We start from the raw sequence: 25,507 nt of genomic DNA on the forward strand, positions 1-25,507 counted from the left end.
ACTCTTGTTGCCCAGGCTGGAATGCAATGGTGCAATCTCGGCTCACCACAACCTCCACCTCCTGGTTTCAAACGATGCTCCTGCTTCAGCCTCCTGAGTAACTGGGATTACAGGCATGTGCCACCACACCCAGCTAATTTTGTATTTTTAGTAGAGACAGAGTTTCTCCATATTGATCAGGCTGGTCTCAAACTCCTGACCTCAGTTGATCCGCCTGCCTCAGCCTCCCAAAGTGCTGGCATTACAGGCATGAGCCACCATGCCCAGCTGTATTACACTCTTAAGTAAAGTAGAATATAAAGCTGTATACGGGAGATTTCCACTTACAGTAATTACAAGCTAGGTCATTTGAACCACCTCTTCTGCAGAGAAAAACAAATACTGAACAGAATATTTCTTTAAAAAGAGAGAAAAAAGAAACAAAGAAAAATCGTAAAGGCATTTGAGTAACCGACAAGGTGATGAAAAACCATCAATTCAAAATTTAAGTTCTCTGCAGACTTAAATTCCGTTTGTCTTGACATTTCAGGCTTCTTTCTTCTAAGGATATTTCTGGTTCCCGAAGAGGCAGTTGAGAGGCTAAATAATGCCTTTGACAGCCATCCATCTGTGGCTAAGGAAATTAGAGTCCAGAACCTATCAAATAGGATGCTACTAAATCTCTTCTACTCAAGTGCTTTATAAGGGTGAACAAGAAAAACAACCCAGATTATAGTCCTGCTCCAGGTTATCAAGGTAGCCTAGAAAACCTTAGTTTCTAAAGTTGAATTACAGTGATCTTGGATTACTGATATTCCCAGGGACCTCAAATTATTTCTACAAATATTTCTTCAACACAATGAGCAACTTTTAACCAAAGATAATCAGGCAGAAGGAGATAAAACACTCTGAAATGAATAAGAAACAGCATGCATAACAGACTGTATAGACACTCGAAAGTTAGCTCCAGCTAGGTACTGACTGGCTCTAACAGACACTGACTTTAAAATAATTATGCTTGCTATCATCAAGCTAAAAGACAAGATTGCAATGTTTACTGAAGAATTGGAAACTATAAACTGGCAAAGCAGATTGGAGAAGGAACCAAATAAAAATTATAGAACTGAAGAAAAATATAATAACAAATTTAGAACCCAATGGATCTAACAACAGATTAAAAAAATCGGCGAACTGGAAGGAGAAACCATGCAGATCAATAAAGAGAGAAAGAAAGATAGTTAATTCAGAAAACAGAGAAAAGGCATAATATTAGAATGAGGTCCAACTTATGTATAACTGGAGTTTAGAAAAAAAAGGAAAGGGAAAATAGGGCAAAAGCAGTATTTGAAGAGATAATGGCCAAGAATGTTACAAAATTAAAAAGTAAAATTACACCATAGATTCAAGAAACCCGACAAAAATCAAAGCAGGATAATATAAGAGAGGCTCTACATAGATAACTCAAAAAAATAAAACAGAAGTAAGGCCAGGCACAGTGGCTCACACCTGTAATCCCAGCACTTTGAGAGGCCAAGGCAGGTGGATCACGTGAGGTCAGGGGTTCAAGACCAGCCTGGCCAGCACGGTGAAACCTTGTCTCCACTAAAAATAGAAAAATTAGCCGGGCATAGTGGCGGGCACCTGTAATCACAGCTACTTGGGAGGCCGAGACAGGAGAATCGCTTGAACCCGGGAGGCGGAGATTGCAGTGACCTGAGATCTGGCCATTGTACTCCAGCCTGGATGACAGAACAAGACTGCATCTCAAAAAAAAGAAAAAAAAGTAAAATCTTAAAAGCATCCAGGAAAAAACATATTACATTCAAAGAGAGAACAATTAAAGTGATAGCTGACTTCTCAACTGAAAGTACTGAATCCGGAAGACAAGGGACTGTTAGAGTTAAGGTGTTAAAAGAAAATAAGTGCTGGTCTAGAATTCTATGCCTGGAGGAAGTATCCTTCAGAAATTAAGACATTTTAAGACTAAAAAGACTGAGATAAGTTGTTATTAGTAGGCCTACTCTAAAGGGAACACTAAAGGATATCAGACCGAAGGAAAATGACCTTTGGTGGAAGGTCAGAGATGCAGGAAGGAATAAAGAGCAATGAAGATGGTAAATATGTGGATAAATCTAAATGAATATTATAGAAAACAATAATGCTTTGTGTGGTTTAAATATATATTAAGAATTAAAATTCATCAGGACAATGGCTTATATATTAGGAAGAAGTAAAGTAGTTTAAAGTGTTCTAATACTCTTGCATTGTCTTGGCAGAAGGGTAAAAGTAACAGTCAATATTGGATTTTGATGGGTCAAATGCATAATAGATTTTTAAGAAATTAAAATTTATATGGAAAAGCAAAGGTCCAAGAATAGACAGACTATTCTGAAGAATAAGATGAGGGTCTTTCTCTAGTAGATATTGAAACAAATTATGATCCTTTTTAATAGCTGCTCTAAGACCTAAAATATGTATCCTTAACTAACCACGGTCTGCCATAAATCTGTATTAAAATATTTTGCATATAATGTAGGATCCTCTTTCAGTATGCTTCCTCTTATTCCCCTTTGGGCTATAGTTTTCATACATTTTATTTCTGCATACGTCATACAACCCACAATACATTATTATTTTTGCTTCAAACGGTCAATTATTCTTTCAGAAAAATTAGGAAACAAAAATATATAATTTTTACCTTTCCTGTGCTTTTTATTTTTGTGTAGATTTCATTTTCCATTTGGTATCATTTTTCTCCAGTCTGAAGGAAAATGTCAGAATACTAAGAATTGTCTTAGCATCTATTTATCTGGAAAAGTCTATTTCACTGTCATTGTGAAAGATATTTTGACTGGATATAGAATTCTGGTTGACTCTTTTCTACTTTCAGCACTTTAAAGATTTTTGTTTCTGTTATCTTCTGGATCTTACAGTTTCTAATCAAAGTTATTTTCTTTATTCCTCTATGCATAATGTGTCATCATTTCTCAGACTGCTTTTAAGATTGTCCCTTTTATCACTTGTTTTCCACTATATGATAATGATGTTCCTGTTATTTTTTTTTTTAATGCTTAGACTTTTTGAGGTTCTTGAATCTGTCCCATATTTTTCATTAAATTGGAACATTTTCAACCATGATCCTTCAAATAATTATTCTGTCCCACCTCTCTCTCCTCTTCTTTGGGACTTCAACCGAATGTTACTAAACCACAGGTTACCAAGACTCTGTTTATTGATATTGTTTTTGGTTTTGTTTTAATTAATAGACATTGTTTGTAGCCATTTTAGGTTTATAGAAAATTGAGCAGATAGTATAGAGAGAGTTCTTGCTCCCTCACAGTTGCCCCTATAATTAGTATCTTACATTAGTATAGTTATAAATGCCCACTATGTTGCCTAGGCTGGTCTCAAACTCCTGGGTTCAAGCAGTCCTTCCATCTTAGCCTCTTAAAGTGCTTGAATTACAGGTATGAGCCACCATACCTGGTCTTTTTTGCACATTTTGTTTGCTCCTTAAAAGTTTTTGATTTTCAGGAAAAAAAAATTAAATTTTAATTAAAAAAATTATGGGCTGGGCGTGGTGACTCATGCCTGTAATCCCAGCACTTTGGGAGGCTGAGGCAGGCAGATCACAAGGTCAAGAGATCGAATACATCCTGGCCAACATGGTAAAACCCCATCTCTGTTAAAAATACAAAAATTAGCTGGGCATGGGGGTGCGTTCCTGTAGTGCCAGCTACTCTAGAGGCTGAGGCAGGAGAATCACTTGAATCCAGGAGGCGGAGGTTGCAGTGAGCCGAGATCACGTCCCTGAACTCTAGCCTGTTGACAGAGCAAGACTCCATCTCAAAAACAAAACAACAAAAAAAATAGTTATGACTTTAAAATTGAAAAAAACAAATAAAAAGTGTTTGATTTTCTTCTTGTTTATAAGCACCTAAAGTATATACATTTATAAGTACATGTTTCTCATGATATTCATATTGTGTTTTGAATTCTCAGAAATTGTATTATTCTTGTTCCATTGGCATTACTTGCCAAATTCAGGGTTGTTATTTTATTTTTATCTTTTCTAGGCCCAGCTTCAGAGGGAAAAAGGGCAAGATGAGATGAAGCTGTATGCAAAACTTGAAAAGCTTGATGTCTTAGAAAAAGAGTGTTTTAGACTTACAGCAACTCAGAAAACTGCTGAGGTAAACTTTCTTTGAAGTGATGACAACAGGAGTAAATCTTTAGTGTTAAGCATAATTGGTATTTTATGTGTATGTAGAGTAAATCTTAGATTTATAAAACTTTATTGACAACTTTTAATAATCCAGATATGAATTCTTACCTGTAGAGTGAGAGTTAATGTGTTCTGTCACAGTATGAATGAGCTGTCTTTTGATGTGAAATTGTAATTTTGACTTCTAATATGGCAGGAGATTTTCATTTGTCAGATACTTTACCTAAAGGATATGGAAAAATTGTCTCATACCACTTATAGTCAAATTAATCCTATTCCAGTTCCCCTCTCCATCCTTTTCCCCTCCAAATCCTTTCCATTTTATAGGGTTTTCTCATAGTCGTAATTCCTCTAGGAAGTCGTCCTTGAGCTTTCCAACACTCAGGAAGTCCTCCTTTTGAAATAGTACTGTCTTTCTATTCTGAACCACACCACAGATATAAGATGTGATACTTACATATATAAGGTTATATGTATATATGATCCCTTTCAAATTATTTCCTTGCTTTGTTGTTTTATTGTTTTGTGACTATTACTCTTTTTTTTCTTTTCATACAGTACAGGTTGGGTATCCCTAACTCCAAAATCTGAAATGCTCCAAAATCCAAAACTTTTGAACACTTAAAATGTTCAGAGGAAATGTTCATTGGAGTAATATAGAATTTTGAATTTTTGGATTAGAGGTACCAAACCAGTAATGAAAATATTCCAAAATCTAAAATATCTCTGGTTCCAAGCACTTCAGATATGGGATACTCAATCTGTACAAGCTCTTAAGTAACAAGGATCACATTGTGTATTTCTATTATGTCTTTTCACTCTTCTTGCTCCCAAAATTACACTTATTATATTTATGCAAATAGTAGAAACTTATTTTTATATGTTTTGAATGAAATGTTGAGACCCAAGACTGTGATTGTTTGACCTACACCTTAAATTTTCATCATAATGATTTTGTTGCTGGAAGTTAATAAAGCTTATGTGTGTGTATATTCTTTGCTTTCCCTTTGTTCTCCTTGTATGTAATAGAAGGTAAAAAAGCAAATAAAGAAGTGTGAAGAAAACCAAGAAAAATCTTAACATTGGCTGGGTGTGGTGACTTATGCCTGTAATCTCAGCATTTGGGAGGCAGGGCGGCAGGGCAGGGGTGAATCACGAGGTCAGAAGTTCGAGACCATTCTTGCTAACATGGCGAACATCCTTAGTAGGTGGGCCTCTACTAAAAATACAAAAAATTAGACAAGCGTAGTGGCACACACCTGTAGCCCCAGCGACTTGGGAGGCTGAGGCAAGAGAATTGCTTGAACCCGGGAGGCGGAGGTTGCAGTGAGATTGCACCACTGCACTCCAGCCTGGGTGACAGAGCAAAACTCTGTCTCAAAACAGAATCTTAACATCTTGTGCCTTTCCTTTTTATCATTTTCTGCCTTAATTTGCGAAACTCTTAAGAATCAAGACCCTTAGGACTCTATTTGGAAAAGAACAAAGGATACTTGGCTCATATAACAATGTTAATTTTTCACTCTTTTGCAGGACAAGATTAAATATTTAGAAGAACGACTTAAGGAAGAAGAACATCAACGTAAGCTATTTCAAGACAAAGCTTCTGAGGTAAATATAGCACTATATAGTCTATCACAGTAAACCATATATGTTTTACCATATTTTTGTTTTCATCAAACTGAAACCTGTGTTCTAGATTCCAATTTGTGCTTCCTAAATTGTCTTTTTGTTATGATAATGAAATTCTCACTCAGCCAGTATAATACTTGGCTGTATTATCAAGAGGTCTTTTAATCTTTTGAAATTCTGACAAGTAACATATATTCTCAGTTGAAAGAACTCCTAGGGTAAATTATTTTCAGTTTGACTTACATATGTATATTAAATAATTTACTCTTTTATAAACAAAATTATTGTAATTACCAATAGGCTTAGTGACCTTCACACGTACAAAAATAGTATTTCAAATTTTCTTTTCTTCTTCAAAAATTATTTTCATATTTATAAACTTAGACCTGATAGCTCATTATAGTGTTTTTGCATGTTACAAATCAATTTTATAACTTTTTTTTTAAAACATTATAGCTTCAAACTGGACTTGAAATCAGTAAAATTATAATGTCTTCAGTTTCAAATCTAAAGCACTCCAAGGAAAAGAAGAAATCTTCAAAGGTGTGCATATAAAACTTTATTCCAAACAATACTTTTATTTGATAATACTTGTTTTATACCCTCTTAATGCTTATACCTACCCCTTTCTAAAAAGGATTTGAAGATATATAATAAAAGATATGCAGTAATGCATGCTAAATAATGAATGATGATTTGGGGTATAAGGACAGAAAATTTCATAAGATTCAGGTTAAAAAAAAGTAGCAGCAGTCATGTAAAAAATTTAGCTCTGAGTTTTCTTGACAACCAAAGCAAAAAGGAACATGTAATGGACAGTGTAGCCATCTTTGTGAAATAACAGGAAGCTCTCAAAGTTTTCTAGAAAGATTAACATTTTTCTAGTTTTAAACTTCTGGAGAAATATATTTCGTGATACTTTATAAAAGAGTCACTAAACAGCATAGTAGATATTGACAACATAATAGATCCTGAAAGCAGTTTTATGTAATACATGCACAATAAAAAATAAAGGTTTTTCTTACAGATTTGTTAAGTCTGTAAAGTCATTTATATAGAGAATTTATTGTTATGTGTAATTTCTATGCTCATTTCTTGTGAATTTGCCTAAAAGTAAGGATTGGAGAGTTGGTACTTTATAGATCAATATTTTGTTTAGATGAATTCATGTTTTGAATGCATTCTATTTAAGTAACCCTTCTTAATTATGTATAATGGTATGAAAAATGTTTTTAGTCCCTTTTAATCTTATGATTCTGGAATTATGGTTTTGATGGCCATTATTACTATTTATTTAGATATGAATGGAGTGAGTGTTGCTGTGTGCCATTTGCTGTGGGAGACAGGAGATGCTGTTTGGGAATTCTAGCCACTGCCATGTGCTTAGCTTATAGATAAAATAATGGAGAGAACATTATACTTAACTTTGGCTACTCTTATTGCATAAATAAGAATTCATGTTCAATACTTGCACTGTATATTTCATAATTTTTTCATTTTAAAGAATTTTTAAACTACAATAATGAAAAATATTTCCCTAATATGACTTATTTTGCTTATTTTCTTTCCTAAATACTTGTTTTGTGTCTTGTTTGTGCAGTGAAATTCACATTTACAAAGCCAAATAGAAAAATCACTGTAAGTAATTTGACAGTGGAACACATATTGCCCAATATGTATGTTTTATGGCATCCTCTCTCTGATGATAACTTTTTTAATGGAACTTTTTTTCAGTTTACCTATTTATTGTAAAAATAGTGAAGGTATAGAGGGAAGATAAAAGAAATGAAGGAAAGAAAAGGTAACCCCTGGAAGAGAACAGAGTAATTAACAGCAGAATCACTTTATAGAAGTACGTAGTTCAAATCCCAAGTTCACAGGGTGTGCAAATAATGATTTCTCCCATTAAAGATGGAGGTAGTGCCAAAGTTGCTGAAAGTAGGATCAGATTTCAAGAAGCCTGTATGAGAGGCCTGCTTCCTATCCCACTGCTTGTCCATGTCCTGGACATAGTTCATTCAACTTATACATTTTAATGTGCATAGACTGGTATCTCTAGGTGATAAAAAGCTAAGTAAGACAGGAATTTGTGAGAAATAGATAAATATATAAATATAAAACAGTGTAATAGAAAATTAATAGAGGTTTAAACAAAGTGTGTTGTGGTGCTGTGTAGACAAAGGAATATGTGAAAGGTAATGTGCAAGAAGCTATATTAAAGGAAGGCTTGAAGAATTAAGTATTGACAGACTGAGATGAGGAAAAATGTATTATAGTCTGAGGAAATTGTTGGTTTTTCCAGGGACCTATAGGTAATAGTCCAGTAGTGGGGGTGAGATGGGATCATAGTGAAAGTTAAAATGGAAAATAGAGCTTGGGGTGAGCTAATGGCTGACCTTGAATGCCATGTTAAGAGTTTGAAATTTTATTCTATAAACAGGAACCATTGAAAGCTTCTGAGAAGTGTAGGGACATAATTAGAGTTGTAATTTCAGATGGTAACTGACAGCAATAGGAAAGTTTTACATAGAGAGAAATCATATGTGCAGATTTTATGAATCATATGTGTAGATTCATGTCACTATCACAACAATCAAGATACAGAACTCTTCTACCACTAAAAGACTCCTTCATGCTATACATCCCTTCCCTGAACATTGGCCACCTCTACTCTGTTCACCATCTGTGTATTTTATTATCTCAAGAATGTTATATAAATGGAATTATACAGTATGTAACTTTTTGTGATTGGCTTTTTTCCCTTGAGGTCCATCCAAATTGTTATAAGTATCAATATATTCTTTGTATTTCTGCCTGGTATTCCGTGTTACAGATATACCACAATTTAACCATTCACCTGTTTAAGGATATTTGAGGCTGGGTGTGGTGGCTCACACCTGTAATCCCAACACTTGGGGAAGTCAAGACAGATGGATCATTTGAGGTCAGGAGTTCAAGACCAGCCTGGCCAATATGGTGAAACCCTGTCTCTACTAAAAATACAAAAATTAGCCTGGCAGTAGTGTCACTCGCCTGTAATCCCAGCTACTCAGGAGCCTAAGGCAGGAGAATCGCTTGAGCCTGGGCGACTGAGGTTGTGGTGAGCCAAGATTGCACCGCTGTACTCCAGTCTGGGTGACAGAATGAGACCCTGTCTCAAAAAAAAAAAAAAAAAAACAGTTTTTTAGCTATTACAAATAAAGCTGCTATGAACATTTGTGCACAGGTTTTTATGTGAACATAACTTTTCATTTTTCTAGGATAAATGCCTAAGAGAACAATTGTTGGGTCATGTGATAAGCATGTTTTTAGTTTTATAAGAAACTGCCAAACTGTCTTCCAAAATGGTTGTACCATTTTGTATTCCCACCAACAATACGTGAGTGATTCATTTTCTCTACATGCTTGCCAACATTTGGTATTGTCACTATTTTTTATTTTGGCCATTCTGATAGATGTGCAGTGATATTTCACTGAAATTTCAACTTGCATTTCCATAATAACTAATGATGTTGAATATCTTTTCATATGTTTGCCATATGTATGTCTTTGTCAGTGAAATTTCTGTTCATGTCTTTTGCCTATTTTCCAGCTGCACTGTTTTCTGTTGAGTTTTGAGAGTTCTTTATATCAGAAGTAACTTTTTAAATAATTTTTTGTTTATGTTTTTTCTTGTCAATCCCTAGAAAACTAAATGTGTAAAGAGAGGACCACCTAGGCAAATTTGTTCAAAGTTTGGAGCACTGCCTTTTGTGGCTGAAAAGGTAAGAGGGGATAAAATGAAGATAGTTGTTCAAAAAAACTGCTGCTTTGTTGTAAATGCTATTTAAATGTCTTCAGTCATTTAAAATTGTTCTCAGTTATTTCTTTTCCAATACGTTCGCCAGTGCAAGCTGTTACTTGAATGCAAATATGCAAAAATTTTTGCAGATGAGGCAACATCGTGGCCCACATATCCTTCAGAAATCTTCTAATGAGACTGAGCCTAGATGTCTCCCCAAGTCTTCTAGAACAACTTCCTGGTGTAAGGCTATTCCTACTGATTCAGAAAAGTCCATTTCCATTTGTGACAATTTATCTGAACTTTTGATGGCAATGCAAGATGAGCTGGACCAAATGAGTATGTAAGTATTCTTTTTTTTTTTCTTTAAAGAGACAATGTCTTGCTATGTTGCCCAGGCTAGTCTTGAACTCCTGGTTTCAGGTAGTCCTCCTGCCTTGGCCTCCCAAAATGCCGGAATTACAAATATGAGCCACCATGCCTGACCAGTATTTTTATTCTTTATCAGGAGAAGTATCAAGATATTTAGATATCATTTTTATCTTCTTAGCCTTAAGAACAATACCACTTATAAATTCTTAAAGGCCTTACTTAGCCATTTGGACAGACTTACTGTCACAGTTTTTTCATTGTATTTATTAGTATTATTTAAAATTTCAATTCTGTGTAACCAGTACTTTTTCATTCTAAGGTATTTCTGTATTCACAAAACCTGGACTGATAGATATTACCATCATTCTAACATATAGGATCTGATGACCTTAGATTATAACTCACAAAAGCTTTTATAAGGCCCTCCCTTTGTGTTTTAGAATCTTTTAGCTGAATGAATGATTTCATTAGACAAGTAGGAATGTAATACCTTGTTTTAGATTCTGGCTGGTCTGCGTTACAAATTTTGAAGCATCTATAGTAAGGAAGATTTCCATGTGAGATACATTATATTGTGCCTCCCTCTCCCGTAAATATATATTCAACAGAAATTTCAGAACTATGTGATTTGGCTGACCAGCTAGTTGATCTAAGACCTCTGTAGAACATATAACTAATTCTATTAACAGCATTTCAGTAGGCTAACTCCAAATCCAGAAGATTTTCAGGCAAATACCACAGCTGGAATTCTTCCAAAGATCTTACATCAATAATGAAGAAGAGAGCCCTTTAATACTTCTAGTTAAAGACATCAAATATCTTACTACATGGATCTGTGAACATCAAGAATTCAGATTTTTTTAAAAGTTCCTTAGCAATGTTATATTTACCATAGATTTAAACAACCCTAAAGAAGGAGACTTTTTAAAGGGTAATGTTTAACTCTGACTGAAACTTATGATTGAACAGAAAATTGCTTAATTATGGTAAAGACATATATGCAATAAACTATAATAGTGCTTAATATTTGCTATTCTTTCATAGGGAGCACCAAGAACTACTGAAACAAATGAAGGAAACTGAAAGCCATTCAGTGTGTAATGACATAGAATGTGAACTAGAGTGTTTAGTCAAGAAAATGGAAATTAAAGGAGAACAAATCTCCAAACTGAAGAAGCATCAAGACAGTGTAAGAAGGCTTTAGTAAGAGATTTTAATAAAAAGCTAAAATATCTGGATTCAGTGTTATATCTCTGTATGACCTTCCAAATTTGAGGTCTGTATATGGGAATTAGGGAAAAGATAGATGGTAGTCACATAGGCCTGTGACAAAATACAGCCATCTGTCCCATTGGAATAACATGGACCTCCTACATAACTCTCCAAGTTAAAATTTTTTAAGTGAGCAAAGAAACTTAGTTATGTATTCAGAAATGGCTTTGGGAAAATTGTGAGGTAGATTAAACTTGCGTTAGAAGCCCTCCAGTTATCCTCTTAGCAATCTATTTTCTTTCCCTTCTCTCTTCTAATGCTTTAATGATACCCTTTATGTCAGCAGGTCTCTGATTCACTACCAGACATAAACCTGGCTCCCAAGCAGTGCCCCAATTCTTAAAGCATGTTTCCCCTTTCCCAAAACAAGCTATGCTATGTTCCATTCCCTGGGGACCCATACTAGGCTAGCTATAGTGAGTAGGATGGGGATGGTGAGGAAAACTCTATGCTTATATGTTAAGTCTTAATAACTAAGAATAGTGAATGGTTTACTATTTTAACAAGTATCATGGAATATAATATTTAATTCCAAGACAATGACTCCATAGGTTGAACTTGCAGCACTATAACACTGTTGGAGCAGAAGGCAGAGGGAGCCTTTCCAGGGAACCCTCAAGTCGCATCATGTAGCCATATGTCTATGGACAAAATCACCATTCATCAAAGTTAATGTTATATAAATGTCACAAGTAAGCCTCCCTGCTTTTTATAGGAAAGTAATAAAAGATGCAGAATATTATTATTTTTATTCTTCTTATGACAAAGAAGGGAAGAAAGAAAGAAGTGAAATTTTTAAAACAAATATTTTTATTTTTCTGTCTTTTAAGGCTATAATAAGTAAAAATTTCTGTATGATTGTTTTGGAGTGAAGATTATACAACTTGTACACTTTCTTGAAATTGCATAGGAGAAAATTGCATAGAAGAATGATCATTTTTTAAACTCAGGTAGTTTATACTATATTTTGAAAAACGTGATTTATATTCTATAATAGCTAGAACAGTTATAAATTTTTAAGCATAATGTAATATCTGTAATAAAAATTGCCTGTTAGCCAAATAGAAAACTAGGTACTCACCCAAAGTCTGAATCAGCTCTGCAAATTAAACCTATGCTACAAATTAAACCTATGCTCAAGTGACATAGCCTAAGTAATGGGTTAGACTTTGAAAAAATGGGTTTTGGCCAGTTGATAGGTATTGTTTTTGTTTAATTCTGTCTGCCTCCACTATTACCATGTACTACTCAAGGATAAAGTTATTCCCTTGACTTTTTTTAAAACTGCTATTCAGGGCCGGGCGCGGTGGCTCAAGCCTGTAATCCCAGCACTTTGGGAGGCCGAGGCGGGTGGATCACGAGGTCAAGAGATCGAGACCATCCTGGTCAACACGGTGAAACCCTGTCTCTACTAAAAATACAAAACATTAGCTGGGCATGGTGGCGCATGCCTGTAATCCCAGCTACTCAGGAGGTTGAGGCAGGAGAATTGCCTGAACCCAGGAGGTGGAGGTTGCGGTGAGCCGAGATCGCGCCATTGCACTCCAGCCTGGGTAACAAGAGCGAAACTCCGTCTCAAAAAAAAAAAAAAAAAAAAACTGCTATTCAGTAGTACTTTAAATTCAGGAATACACAAAAGTGTTTGTACACAAAGGTATTCCTGAATTTAAAGTACTACCGAATGGCAGTTAAAAAAATGCGTATATTTATACACACACACACCACACATGCACACCCACATACACGTGGGGTGTGTGTGTGTGTGTGTGTGACTTTCTAAACTAGAAATAATTATTTGCTTTGCTGTTAATGTTACCGGAAAAGTTCTTCTCTCTCCTCTCTGTTCTCTAGTTTTTACCAATTTAATATGTACCATACAACATTTCCCTCAACCTCTCCCACCCACGTTGACCTTAACCTACTTTGGCCTTCTCATATGTAACACTTTTTGTCTTATTCAAAGTTATCCTGGCTCGAAGTATTCTCTAGTTGTCACATATATGCTTTTTTTTCCACTAATAGGAACAGTAAGCTCCTTGAAAGTAAGAGCTTTTCTCTTCATTATATTTTTACCTGATGACACAGTGTTTAGGCATGTACTAGATGTTCAATAAATAAAATACTTACTGACTTGGACTTTTTAATTTAATGTAATCTTTAAACCATCAATCCAACCCATCTGTTTTGGAGCATATTTTTAGTATATCTTTGACTAAAATATTAGATTTTTTTCTCTTTCCAGGTCTGTAAACTGCAGCAAAAAGTTCAAAACTCAAAGATGAGTAAAGCTTCAGGTATTCAGCAAGAAGGCAGCGACCTTAAAGGATCAAGGAACATAAAAAATAGCCCCAGAAAATGCTTGACTGACACTAACCTTTTTCAGAAAAACAGCACCTTTCATCCAATACGAGTTCATAATCTTCAAGTGAAATTGAGAAGAGATGATATCATGTGGGAACAGTAACAAAATAGCAAAACTGTCACCTTAAATGAACTTTGTCAATGAGACCTTGAATTGTCTAAAGTGGTTTTAATTTAATACAACTTTGTGACATTTGAATCATGTTTGAATCATGTTTCTAGCTTCTATAAAACATGAAGTTGTAGTATTTTAAAATTGATGCCCAATGACCTACTGCGTTCCAAATAATAAATTATTGCTTTTTTATTTTTCTTATTGATTGAAGCCCCTAACCTCATCCTGTCTTAGAAACATTGTTCATTTTGCAGATATCTTAAGTTAAATTTAAGAAATTATACTAGATTGACAGTATTCAAAATTGAGTTAAATCTGAGCTACAAGTACCATTCATTCCACTTTTCATTTAATAGGCTTTTGACCTTAAAAACCAATGTTAAGTGAACAGAGTTCAGAAAGATCATTTAGCTTTCCTGGTGCTTTCTTTCTATTTTGTTTTAGAGATGAGTGTGAAATGTTTTTCTCTTTTGGAAAGGGGAAAGCTGAAGTTACACAGTTTTGTGAAGAAGACTTTAATCCAAATTTTTATGAGACAATAGGAACCCATAGCTACTTAATTTTTAGGAGACAGAATTCTATTGCAGAAGCTTTCCTCTCCTATTCCCATTCACTTTTACAAAACTAGTTTTTTTAAAAAAATCAATGATCAATTTTACTACTTTATAATTTTTGCTGACTTTTATTCTTTGCATTGTATATAATAAGACTGAATTTCTAGGACCCACAAAAGTGATATTTTTTTTATAAGAAAGTATAGAGGAAGAGAAAGCTGGGCATTTAATTGCCTCATCCAGCAGAAATTCAGTATAGTATGGTATATTTTTATTTTTTATATTTTAAAGTCAGTAATGTCAAATGTTTTTTGTGTATGCATGCTTTATAAAATTTGCACTTGATTATTTTTCTGGACACCTATGGAAACTAGTGCAATTCTTCTGAACTCTTGGTTTCTCACTCAAATCCTCTGAGGCAACTGGGGAACTAGAGTCATGAACTGAATTAGAAATAGAAGACAGACCAAAATGGTGTAATAGAGTGGAGGAGCTCAAATAAAGGGTAGCAGTTTAAGAGATGGTGATTCCTAAGGGACAGAGCTGGAAGTATGTATTTACTGAATTCTTTGAATCCATGGCTGAGAGAGTGTTCAAGTTATAGATGTGAAAGAATTTTTAGGTCAGGATCTTGGGAAGCTAAGGGGAGCAATTTTTAGAAGACAGTTTTTCTGTTTTCCTAGGAAGTTCCCAAGAAGCTTGTGTAGGAAAAAGTGGGTAATTATGGACCTTTTGGGGAGGAAGAGAACTATAATTCATTTTAATGGTGCAAAGAGATGCCATGTTAGAAGAACTTCCAGACCTGGAAGTGGGGAGGTGACTGAAGATGGGCACATTAAAACTTGGAATTGTCCTTGAAAGTAGTTAATGGCAGAGATCAAGGTTTCCTCCTGGTGTAAATAGTGCATGTACCGTCTGCCAGCTTTCACTCCCTTCATCCCCACCCTTAGCTCCTCAGCCCTGGAAATGTTCCATAGGGTATTTGATCTAAACTCAGTTGTATCACTTTACCTGTTTTTCTTTTTCTTTTTTTTTTTTTTAATTGTCTTTTTGCCAACATTTGGAACTTTTTTTTTTTTTTTAAGAAAAGGAGTGTATTTAGCTTAATAACTGAAAAATCCATAGATAGGTAACTTCAGATATGCATACATCCAGGAATGCAAACAATGACATCAGGACATACTCTCATTTTCTCTTTGTTGACTTCAAAGAGTTTGTTCTCACATATCGATTTCTTGCCACCTTTCCCCAATGTTCAACTTTTTTTTTTTTTAAAAAAAGAGAGAAAGAAAGAAAAACAAAGAATAATAATAATAAAATGAAGGAGAGGAAGAAAGAGAAGAGGAAGAGGGAGAGAGAACGAAGTGTTGCTTTATTGCCCGGGGTAGAATGCAGTCTAAAAATGGTATTGAAAACCTCTTTTATGCTTAATAATGGAAACAGAAAAAAAAAATAAAAAATAAATGAGGGAAGAAAATAACAAACAAACAGCCAACCAATATTTCATTTAAACCTGTGAGTAGGTGTGATGTGGTACTGATAAGAGTGTGTATTTTGTGTATTTAAAGTGAAGAGTTCTATAAATGTTTATTAAGTTTACTTGTTCCGGATCTGAGTTCAAGTCCTGGATATCCTTGTTAATTTTCTGACTCATTGATCTGTCTAATATTAATGTTGAAGTCTCCCATTATTATTGTGTGGGAGTCTAAGTCTCTATAGGTCATTAAGAGCTTGTCTTATGTATCTGGGTGCCCCTATATTAGGTGCATATATATTTATGATCATTGAGTCCTGTTGTTACTTTGATCCTTTTACCATTATGTAATGTCCTTCTTTGTTTCTTTTAGTCTTTGTTACTATTAAAGTATATTTTGTCAGAAATGAAAGTAACAACTCCTGTTGTTTTTTTTTTCTCTCTCCATTTGATTGGTGAGTCTTCCTCCAACCTTTTGTTTAGAATCTTTGTGTGTCCTTGCTTATGAGATGGATCTGGCCACAGCATGCCGATGGGTTTTGACTTTTTATTCAAGTTGCATGTCTGTGTCTTTGATTGGGGCATTTAATACATTTAAATTTAGGATTAATATTGACATTTGTGAGTTTAATATTGTCATTTAATGCTAGCTGACTATTTTGCCCATCAGTTGATATAGATTCTTCATTATAAAGATACTCTTTATCTTTTGGTAAGTTTTTGGGATGACTGATACTGGTTGTTCCTTTCTGTGTGTAGCGCTTCTGTCAGAAGCTCTTGTAAAGCAGGCCTGGTGGTGATGAAATCTCTGAGTGCTTGCTTGTTTGCAAAAAATTTTATTTTTCCTTCATTTATGAAACTTAGTTTGGCTGGATATGAGATTCTGGGTTGAAAATTCTTTTCTTTGAGGATATTGAATATTACCCCCCACTCTCTTCTAGCCTGTAGGGTCTCTGCTGAGAGATCTGCTTCCCTCTATGGGTAACCTGACCTTTCTCTCTAGCTGCCCTTAGAATTTTCTCCTTTATTTCAACCCTGGTGAATCTAACGATTATGTGTCTTGGGGTTGCTCTTCTTGAGAAATATCTTTGTGGTGGTCTCGGTATTGCCTGGAGTTGAGTATTGTCCTGCCTTACTAGATTAGGAAAGTTTTCCTGAATAATATCTTGAAAAATATTTTCCAGCTTGGATTCATTCTCTTCATGACATTCAGGTACACCTATCAAACATAAATTAGGTCTTTTCACATAGTCCCATATTTCCTGTACACTTTGCTCATTCCTTTTTACTTTTTCTTCTCTAATCTTGCCTTCTGATTTCATTTCATTAAGTTGGTCTTCGACCTCTAATATCCTTTCTTCTGCTTGATCAATTCGAGTGTTAAAACCTGTGCATACTTCTCGAAGTTCTCTTATTGTATTCTTCAGTTCCATTAATTCACTTATATTCCTCTCTAAATTGTTCACCCTTGTTAGGATTTCGTCAAACCTTTTTTCAACGTTCTTAGTTTCCTTACATTGGGCTAGAACATGTTCTTTTAGCTCACAGAAGTTTCTTATTATCCAATTTCTGAAGCCTAATTCTGTTATTGGAACGCACTCATTCTCCATTAAGCCTTGTTCCCTTGTTGATGAGGAACTGTGATCCCCTGTGGAGGGAGAAGCATTCTGATTTTGAGTATTCTCAGCCTTTTTACGTTGTTTTCTTACCGTCATTGTAAATTTATCCACCTGTCGTCGTAATTACCGACTTTCAAATTAGGTCTCTGAGTGGACGTCCAACTTGTTGATTCCCAGCGCTGAAATCTGAGCAACCCACTGTGTCGGCTAAAACAGCGGTGCCAAGACTCCTGGTGCTTTTCTGCCCGGGAATCTCCGGTCTGGCTTCCTTCCTGGGTCCCCCTTTCAATCAGCTGAATGGGCGACTCTGCCTTCCTGGAGCCTCCAACATCGACCAAAAGGGGAACCAGTTCGTTCACTCCGCACCGGGAACAGCTGCTGGCCACAAGAGTCAAGCTGGCGACCCGTGGGGCCCCTCCGCTGGGAATCTCCTGGTCCGTGAGCAAAAAAATTAGTCTGACGTTCTCTGTGTTTTCACTGGGAGTTACATTCCCGAGCTGCTAGTAATCGGCCATCTTGAATCTCTCTCCCCACAACTTTACCTGTTTTTCTACTTTGCCTTTCCTCCTTGAGGATATGAGTTTTATAGTTAAAGCTTAGCTTTCTGCTAAACTTTTTAGCTTTCTGCTACCCATCAGGGACCATAACGCAGACCTATATTTCTGTGCCTTTGTTTTCTATACATTTAGAAAGGTGGCTGAATATATTTAGTTATTAATAAAGTCATTACTTGTGAAGATGGATTGCTTTAAAAATTACCTTTAAAAATTTTAAAGCCATTTTGGAAACATGAAATATTTCCATTGAGAATTTTCTTGAAAATTAGTCCAGTGTAGTAGAAAAAAAACATGACTTCAGAGCTATGAAACTTGGTTTCAAATTCTGGGACTCCACCATTTAATAGCTTGGACAAGTCAAATAACTTTTTGGAGCCTCAGTTTCTCATCTGTAAAGTGGGGATTATACTAATATCTCCCTCACAGGATTATACTAATTTGTTGTGAGGAGTAAATGAAATAGCATGGAAAAGTACCCAGCAGAAGAGTTGGCACTTAGTAAAAACTCAATAAATATTTTTTTCAATCTGAGTGGCCCCCCAAAAAAATGTAGAGCACATGTTTGCATGAGTTGTAGCCTAAAAGCAAACACTTAAATATATTCTTGGTAAAAGTGGAAATATTCTCATTTATTTTGGGTTTAATCTCTTTCTGTGTGCCTGAAGGGAAATGGCTTTGGCATCTTTCCTAGCCTGGGTTTCTAATGGGAGGCGGTAAAGAACGCAGGTCTGTCATGGTGCTGAAATACATAACCACATACAGCAAATTGGTCTGGAGTCTGGTGTGGTTGTTGAGGTGACATTTATTATTGAGAGACAATGAAAAATGGTGTATTGTGCTCCATCACAGGTACTAAACTCGCAGACTGCCTGCTTGCCAGAGCCTTTGACTCCTCGGGAGGTGGAGCAAAAGATTTCTTTCCTGGATGGAGCAGGCAGTCTATGGTCAGTGTACAAGAGTTGCTATAGCAACCTCACAGCTGTGCCCTGTCTAGCAGAAACTTTGGTATGATTTCATGGATTTTGTTCACTTAAGTGAAAAACGGAGTTGTTGGTTTTTATTTAATTTGAAATTGAAATAATGGAGTTGGAATTTTCTAGCCATGGCAGGTCTCAATTTTGATGAAACTGAAGCCAGAAAGTGCCAGTGTTTGAAGCAGCAGGTATTGTAACTATATTCTGATACTGGAAATGGGAGTTGGAATCCTGAATTAACTGTACTTGGGTGGATCATTGGCAACCCAGCCATTTTTATTAGGTTGCAGCTAAAGACGGGAGGGTCAGAGGGAAATGTTCAGTTTTCAACAATGTAAGATTAAAGTGGGAGATGCTTAGTACACAGTAAGCTAACTGGCTGGGATAATGTACTTGAAAATTATTTTTGAGTTTTTTTTGATAGCTTTCTTTATTCTTTTTTTTTCTATACCTGCAGGTAGATGTGAGAGCCTTCTTAACTTTAAAAGTATAATTTTAACGATAAATGTGTATTCTTAATCCATAATACATTAAAAATTAACTAAAACTTTTAATTGTACTGTTAGAAATCAGTCTAAGGGGGAAGAGGCCAGTTGGTTATGCATAATGGAAGGAGTGTGTGTTGTAGACAGAAATGCAACAGCTGCCATTATTGGCGTAGAGTAAATAATGAAACTTCTAATGGGGTTCCTGGAAATCTATTCAGCTGTAACTAAGGCTTTCCCTACTGAGAACATTTAATTGTAGGTTATGTTTAGATAAGTGCAAGCTGACTCTCAGACATATGACAAGACAAACCTCACTAAGGCATAATAGCATCTGTGAGATTTTTTTAAAACTCTTTATGGGTTGCCATTGCACCTTTTAATTAAAGTGAGATGAGGATAAATAAAAATAATATTGACTGTCACTCATCTGAAAATAAATTTACTTCTTGGTAATTAAATAGACCTTATCAATGCCTCATCTTTTTCTTAGCATTCCATCTATGTGTTTTCATGGAAATTTCTCTGCCATTTTTTTTTTTTGTTTGTGTTTTTTCATGTGAGGAGAATTAGACACATAGGAAAAGTATAAAGTTAAACCTTTAAAATAATGTCTGAGCCAGAGTTTGTTGTTACTTTTGCTGTAGATTGTTTACTTAAAGAATTAGATTTTTTTTTTCCTGGTGGGTTTATTGGGAGTGTTTGCCTTATTGATACAGATGGATCCAATTCCCATTTGGGGCTGGGAGCTGTGGCTCATGCCTGTAATCTAGCATTTGAGAGGCCAAGGCAGGCGGATCACCTGAGGTCAGGAGTTCAAGACCAGCCTGGCCAATATAGTGAAACCCTGTGTCTACTAAAAATACAAAAAACTTAGCTGGGCATGGTGGCGTGCACCTGTAGTTCAGCCACTCAGGAGGCTGAGGCAGAATAATCGCTTAAATCTGGGAGGCGGAGATTGTAGTGAACGGAGATTGTGCCATTACACTCCAGCCTGGGCAACAAAGTGTGACTCTGCCTCAAAAAGAAAAAAAAAAAAAGGAATAGCCCAGTATTACTTGTCTGGGGAGGGGCAGGATGTGGTTCCCCTAACAGTGGGCACCAGAATGGCGCTTTCTTTGATATGCTAAGAGGAAGAGGTTTGAGAGCCAAGAGTTCCATATTTGGATATTGGTATGACTTGTTCATCAGCTAGTAGATATTGATCTCTAATTATTGATTTCAAAATACTGTACTAGCTGCTATGAAATTCCATTTTCAAGTTGCTTATAGTCTTGATAGAAAAGATAAGACATATATATATATGTATATATGGAAGAAAACAGTAGGGGACATGAATGGCATAATCACCACCACAGAGCAGATGCTCAGTAAATATTTGCCTACTCAGTATTTGTTTTCATTTACTGATAAAGTCCTTTAGAAGTTGGCCTGTTTGTAATTTCTTCATTTTCTAACTATCTGATTTATAAACCTTCACCTTTTTAAATTGTTTGCCTGGCAGCAGTATTGGTCTAGGATTTTCACTCTTTATTAGGCCTCTTGATTGAAGATATCAGTTCTTTTAGTCATTTCAAACATATGCCAGCCATAGCCAGTCTATAATCAAATTCCAAGGCATGAGTGGAAAAAGTGGGTATGAAACAATGAGGTAAATGGAGAGGAAGTGGGGGGAAAATCAAGCAATAATGGCAGACTAAAACAGAAAAATAAGAATTATACAGAATGGTTACATTCTAGAGGCCAACTATTGAGTTGCACAGAATTATGCAAATGATTGACATTTACTTTCCTTATGAACCTAAGCCACTCAATTTCTGCATACTTCAGCCTCCTCAGTGTTTTTCATACTACATACAGTCATATTATCAAAGGAATTTAGCAGGTCACTACCAGCATTTTATGATATAAAATAGCATTGAAAATATCAGAATGAGGCCAGGTGCAATGGCTCATGCCTGTAATCCTAGCACTTTAGGAGGCTGTGGTGGGCAGATTGCCTGAGCTCAGTAGTTCAAGACCACCCCAGGCAACATGGTGAAACCTGGTCTCTACTAAAAATACAAAAATTAGCCGGGCATGGTGGTGTGCACCTGTAGTCCTGGGTACTCGGGAGGCTGAGGCCAGAAAATTGGCTTGAACCAGGGAGGTGGAGGTTGCAGTGAGCTGAGAATGCACCACTGCACTCCAGCCTGGGCAACAGAGTAGGATTCTATCAGTTAAAAAAAAAAAAAATCAGAGTGCATCACACATAATTCAGGTAGCTAATGTTTTGTGAAACTTTATGAGTACTGGGTTATCATTTTTAATGTAGCTCTAAATATTTTTGGGGGAAGAAAAAGTTGGCTCTTAATAAGTATTCAGTGAGAATGAATTTGGAAGATGTGGAGAAAAGTGGAGTAGCCAATTTAGAGTAGGAATACTCCAAAGTCCCTTGTTATGTCTGTGTGAATCTATTGTTTATTCCAGAAATATTGTGTATTTGTTTCATGTGTTTTACAGATACAAATCTCATTTTCATTAATACTATTGCATTTCCTATTCTATAGAATACAGTTTTCAAACACTAGCCAACTTAGAGAAGTGTTGCTTTTCTAATATGGGCAAATAAATGTATTCAATATGAATCCCTTAACAAAATGACCTCATTATTCCACCTAACCAAGCATGAGACTATGATTAGGAAAGAAAGTTGCTCTGCAGGTGGTTCAGACAGTTTTACCAACTGATCAAGATGTGAGATTTGTGGGAGAAAAACTCTTTCTATCTGCTTGTTTCCAATCTGAAAAGAGCAAAGATCTGTCATTTGACAAACCATATTTTTCTGAGCATCAATGGTCAGTGGCACCATAAAAATTAAAAATCTGGGCCGGGCACGGTGGCTCACCCCTGTAATCCCAGCACTTTGGGAGGCCAAGGCGGGTGGATCACGAGGTCAAGAGATTGAGACCATCCTGGTCAACAAGGTGAAAACCTGTCTCTACTAAAAACACAAAAAATTAGCCGGGTATGGTGGCACGTGCCTGTAATCCCAGCTACTCAGGAGGCTGAGGCAGGAGAATTGCTTGAACCCAGGAGGCAGAGGTTGCGGTGAGCCAAGATCGTGCCATTGCACTCCAGCCTAGGTAACAAGAGCGAAACTCCGTCTCAAAAAAAAAAAAAAAAATTAAAAACCTGATAATACCACCAACGTAGTACTCTTTAAAAACATATCATCTTCTTTTTGGGCAATCAGCCTGACTGAATCTTTTTAAATCAGTAAGTGGATAAGTATCTTACCTGAAAGATAGCTTCATTAAATAAACTGACTCCTGAGAGGATTTCTCTGGTTTTTAATACCCTATGTAACAGATTTCTTGTAACCCTATCACCAAAGTCACTGCTCTGGACTATGGTCAGAATGTAGGAAGAAGTGTTTGTAGAGTAATGAGCAATAATAAGGTCACCAAATACAATCTCATTATAATGGGATTCTCTACCCACTTGTAAAAGTTTATTCACCACTACAAATTACTAAAGTTATTTAAACAAGTAAAGAAAGAAATCTTAGTCTTTAAGAAAAGAGGATTGTGAGGTGAGCCAGACCTTTCACTTCACATAGCTAAAATAATGTACTTTTTAACCTGACTTGGCTTAATGTAATTAAGCAAATTTTAGGATAGCCTCTAAAAAACTTTGAGAGGCATTTTGTGGTTGTTGTTGTTGGTTTGCCTTAAAGTTAAATATACATTGACTTGTAGGGTATTTCTTGGAAAAACCTATTACTGAACCTAGTACAGAATGTGAATCACTTTGTGCCTGAAATACAAGATTGATGTTTATAGGACAATTGTCCAGAATCTTGCTGATTGAAAAGTATTTCACTCTCCATCACTGTAGGTCCTTCTACCTTTACAAATGTGTTATTTATAACATAAACCATTTTAGTGTACAGGAAACCCACTTAAAATTAAGTTTTAAAATGCTCGAGAATTCTGTAGGACATTTATGGTTTTATAACTTATAATTTCTAGCACAAGTATCTTAAATACCTTGCAAAATATTTTCAGAGACAGCTTACCCAAAATATGTAATACATGTGAGAGAATAGCACTGTTGAAATGACTGAACACATAAAAAGCATTATTACCTTCATTTTCCCCAAAATGAACCAATCTACCAATTTAAAGCTGGGAAATTCTGTACCTGATTTAAAAAGAAGTTACTCTAAAGATACCTGCTTTTACTTTAATCTCAAAAATAATTGATTTTTAAAAACTTATTTTATGTGTATAACTTCTCTGTTGATAAACTTGGAAGAATTTATATAAGTATTACATTCCTTGATTCTCTCAAGGTATGATTTAAATGGTAGACACTTAAGCGAAAATTTCAAACAGGGTTCTTTTTTCTTTGTTCTTTTACAGAATGGCTTTCAAGTTGAAAGAGGGCTGGGCCTTTGGTATTTGGGTAGGATCTTTCCCTGTGATTTCTCATTCTCAGAGCATTCCCATAAATAATACCACAAAGTAGAGTTTGAGTCTCTTAAACCATTCTACTAAAATACTATTGGTTTAAACTACCATCAACAGAAATAAAAAACATAAACCACTCGAAGACTAAAGCTTTAGAAAATGAGTTTATATGCAAAGAAAACTTACAAGGGAATACAGACTTTAGAAGATAGGCTTATCAAATGAAAAAACCTACAAAACTACCAAAGTCACCAAGTTTAGTTCTTTTCATGGTGGAAAACAGTTTCCTCAAATAATCATCATATCAGAGGTCATGATGTATCTTTCGATATCAGCATTGCCAAGACCAGGGATATAGTTATTAGAGAGTAACTTAGAAAGGCTCAAGGTTTCCTTTACACAGGAAATGATAACTAGATAGGGTGGTGACTGTTTTTTCTTTTTAATCTTATCTCAGTATTTTATCTCAGGTGGTCCCCAAGACCACATTCAGGTTCAGTGATTCACTGGAGGGACTCACAGAACACAGAAGAGCTGTTACGTTATGGTTATGGCATATATTATAGCAAAAGAATATAGATTAAAATCAGCAACTGAAAAAAGGCACATAGGGCAAAGTCTGGGGGACACCAGGCCCAAGGACAAGCTTTTAGTTGTCCTTCACCTGTGAAATCATGTAGACAGCCCATAATTCAGCAACAACGTGTGACAGCATTCTTGGAGAATTGCTAACCAGGGAAGCTCTACCAAGCCTTGGTGTCCAGATCTTTTCTTGAGGGTTGGTCTCATAGGCATAGCATGGCTGATATACCATGTGGCCTTCAGTTTTCAGCCCCTCCAAAGATGGAGCTGATAGTACATGGCCTAAGGACCCCACCATTAATCACATTGTTAGTTTAGACTCTCTGGTATAGCCCAAGGCCCCCAGGTAAATAAAAACACTTAAATCAGGCAGGATAGTCCAAGGACTTAGAGGTTATCTTCTTGAATCTGGGCACAGGACAAACATTTCTTTGGAATGTGAAAAGTTTACACAATCAAGACTTGCTGTGTTGGTCTTTTACTGCAGTATTGTTTTTTGTTTTCTGACCCAAATGTGATGTGTGTTGTTTACCTTTCATGGCCTCTGGTTAAGGTGTCAGTTTTGCCTCCAGATTTCCTCCTAAAGCATGGATTTGACCATAAATTTGCTTCGTGATTTTCTGATTTAGTATCATTACTTTGATGATTAGTTTTATTATGTGAGTGTGATAAAAGGTTATGCTTAATATGCAAAGTTTTTTTTATAAGTCTAGTTAATAAAACTAGGGCCATGTTACAAAAACATGGGAGTTAACTTTGCGTGGAGGCTTTTTAAAGTCTGAGAGGTTGTCATTACTTTATGTGTAAGATAGTCAGGAACCAAGAACCATTCAGTTCACCTCAGCCAAGTTGCTTGGACTGTTTTGCTTAATAATGGGCTTACCTTATCTACTTTAACGAGATGTGTGGCTTGGTCATGGTTACAAAAGTGAATTGTTAATTATTGCCTGGGCTCGAGCCTGTAATCCCAGCACTTTGGGAGGCCGAGGCGGGTGGATCACGAGGTCAAGAGATCGAGACCATCCTGGTCAACATGGTGAAACCCCGTCTCTACTAAAAATACAAAACATT

The 25,507-nt window shown here is 35.8% G+C and overlaps 1 protein-coding gene and 1 long non-coding RNA gene across 8 annotated transcripts in view; both read left to right on the forward strand.

The window, feature by feature from the left end:
• Positions 1 to 14,643, forward strand: part of CEP57L1 (centrosomal protein 57 like 1) — a 46,648-nt gene extending 32,005 nt beyond the window's left edge. For 5 of the 7 annotated variants that reach the window (XM_017497388.2, XM_037727430.1, XM_037727432.1 and 2 more), the window contains 7 exons: positions 4,056 to 4,172; positions 5,738 to 5,815; positions 6,293 to 6,379; positions 9,523 to 9,600; positions 9,767 to 9,960; positions 11,034 to 11,178; positions 13,504 to 14,643. In XM_017497388.2, coding sequence (XP_017352877.1) covers positions 4,056 to 4,172; positions 5,738 to 5,815; positions 6,293 to 6,379; positions 9,523 to 9,600; positions 9,767 to 9,960; positions 11,034 to 11,178; positions 13,504 to 13,725 — 921 coding nt within the window. In that variant the 3' untranslated portion in view covers positions 13,726 to 14,643. The remainder of the gene's footprint in view (positions 1 to 4,055; positions 4,173 to 5,737; positions 5,816 to 6,292; positions 6,380 to 9,522; positions 9,601 to 9,766; positions 9,961 to 11,033; positions 11,179 to 13,503) is intronic. The other 2 variants (XM_017497390.2, XM_037727431.1) reach the window with 2 other exon arrangements.
• Positions 14,644 to 17,238: 2,595 nt separating this feature from the next.
• Positions 17,239 to 25,507, forward strand: part of LOC108281723 — a 25,376-nt gene continuing 17,107 nt past the window's right edge. The window contains exon 1 of the long non-coding RNA XR_005195290.1: positions 17,239 to 19,103. This is a non-coding gene — a long non-coding RNA (uncharacterized LOC108281723). The remainder of the gene's footprint in view (positions 19,104 to 25,507) is intronic.

Source organism: Cebus imitator, unplaced genomic scaffold (genome assembly GCF_001604975.1).
Source record: "Cebus imitator isolate Cc_AM_T3 unplaced genomic scaffold, Cebus_imitator-1.0 Scaffold231, whole genome shotgun sequence".
Lineage (NCBI taxonomy): Eukaryota > Metazoa > Chordata > Mammalia > Primates > Cebidae > Cebus > Cebus imitator.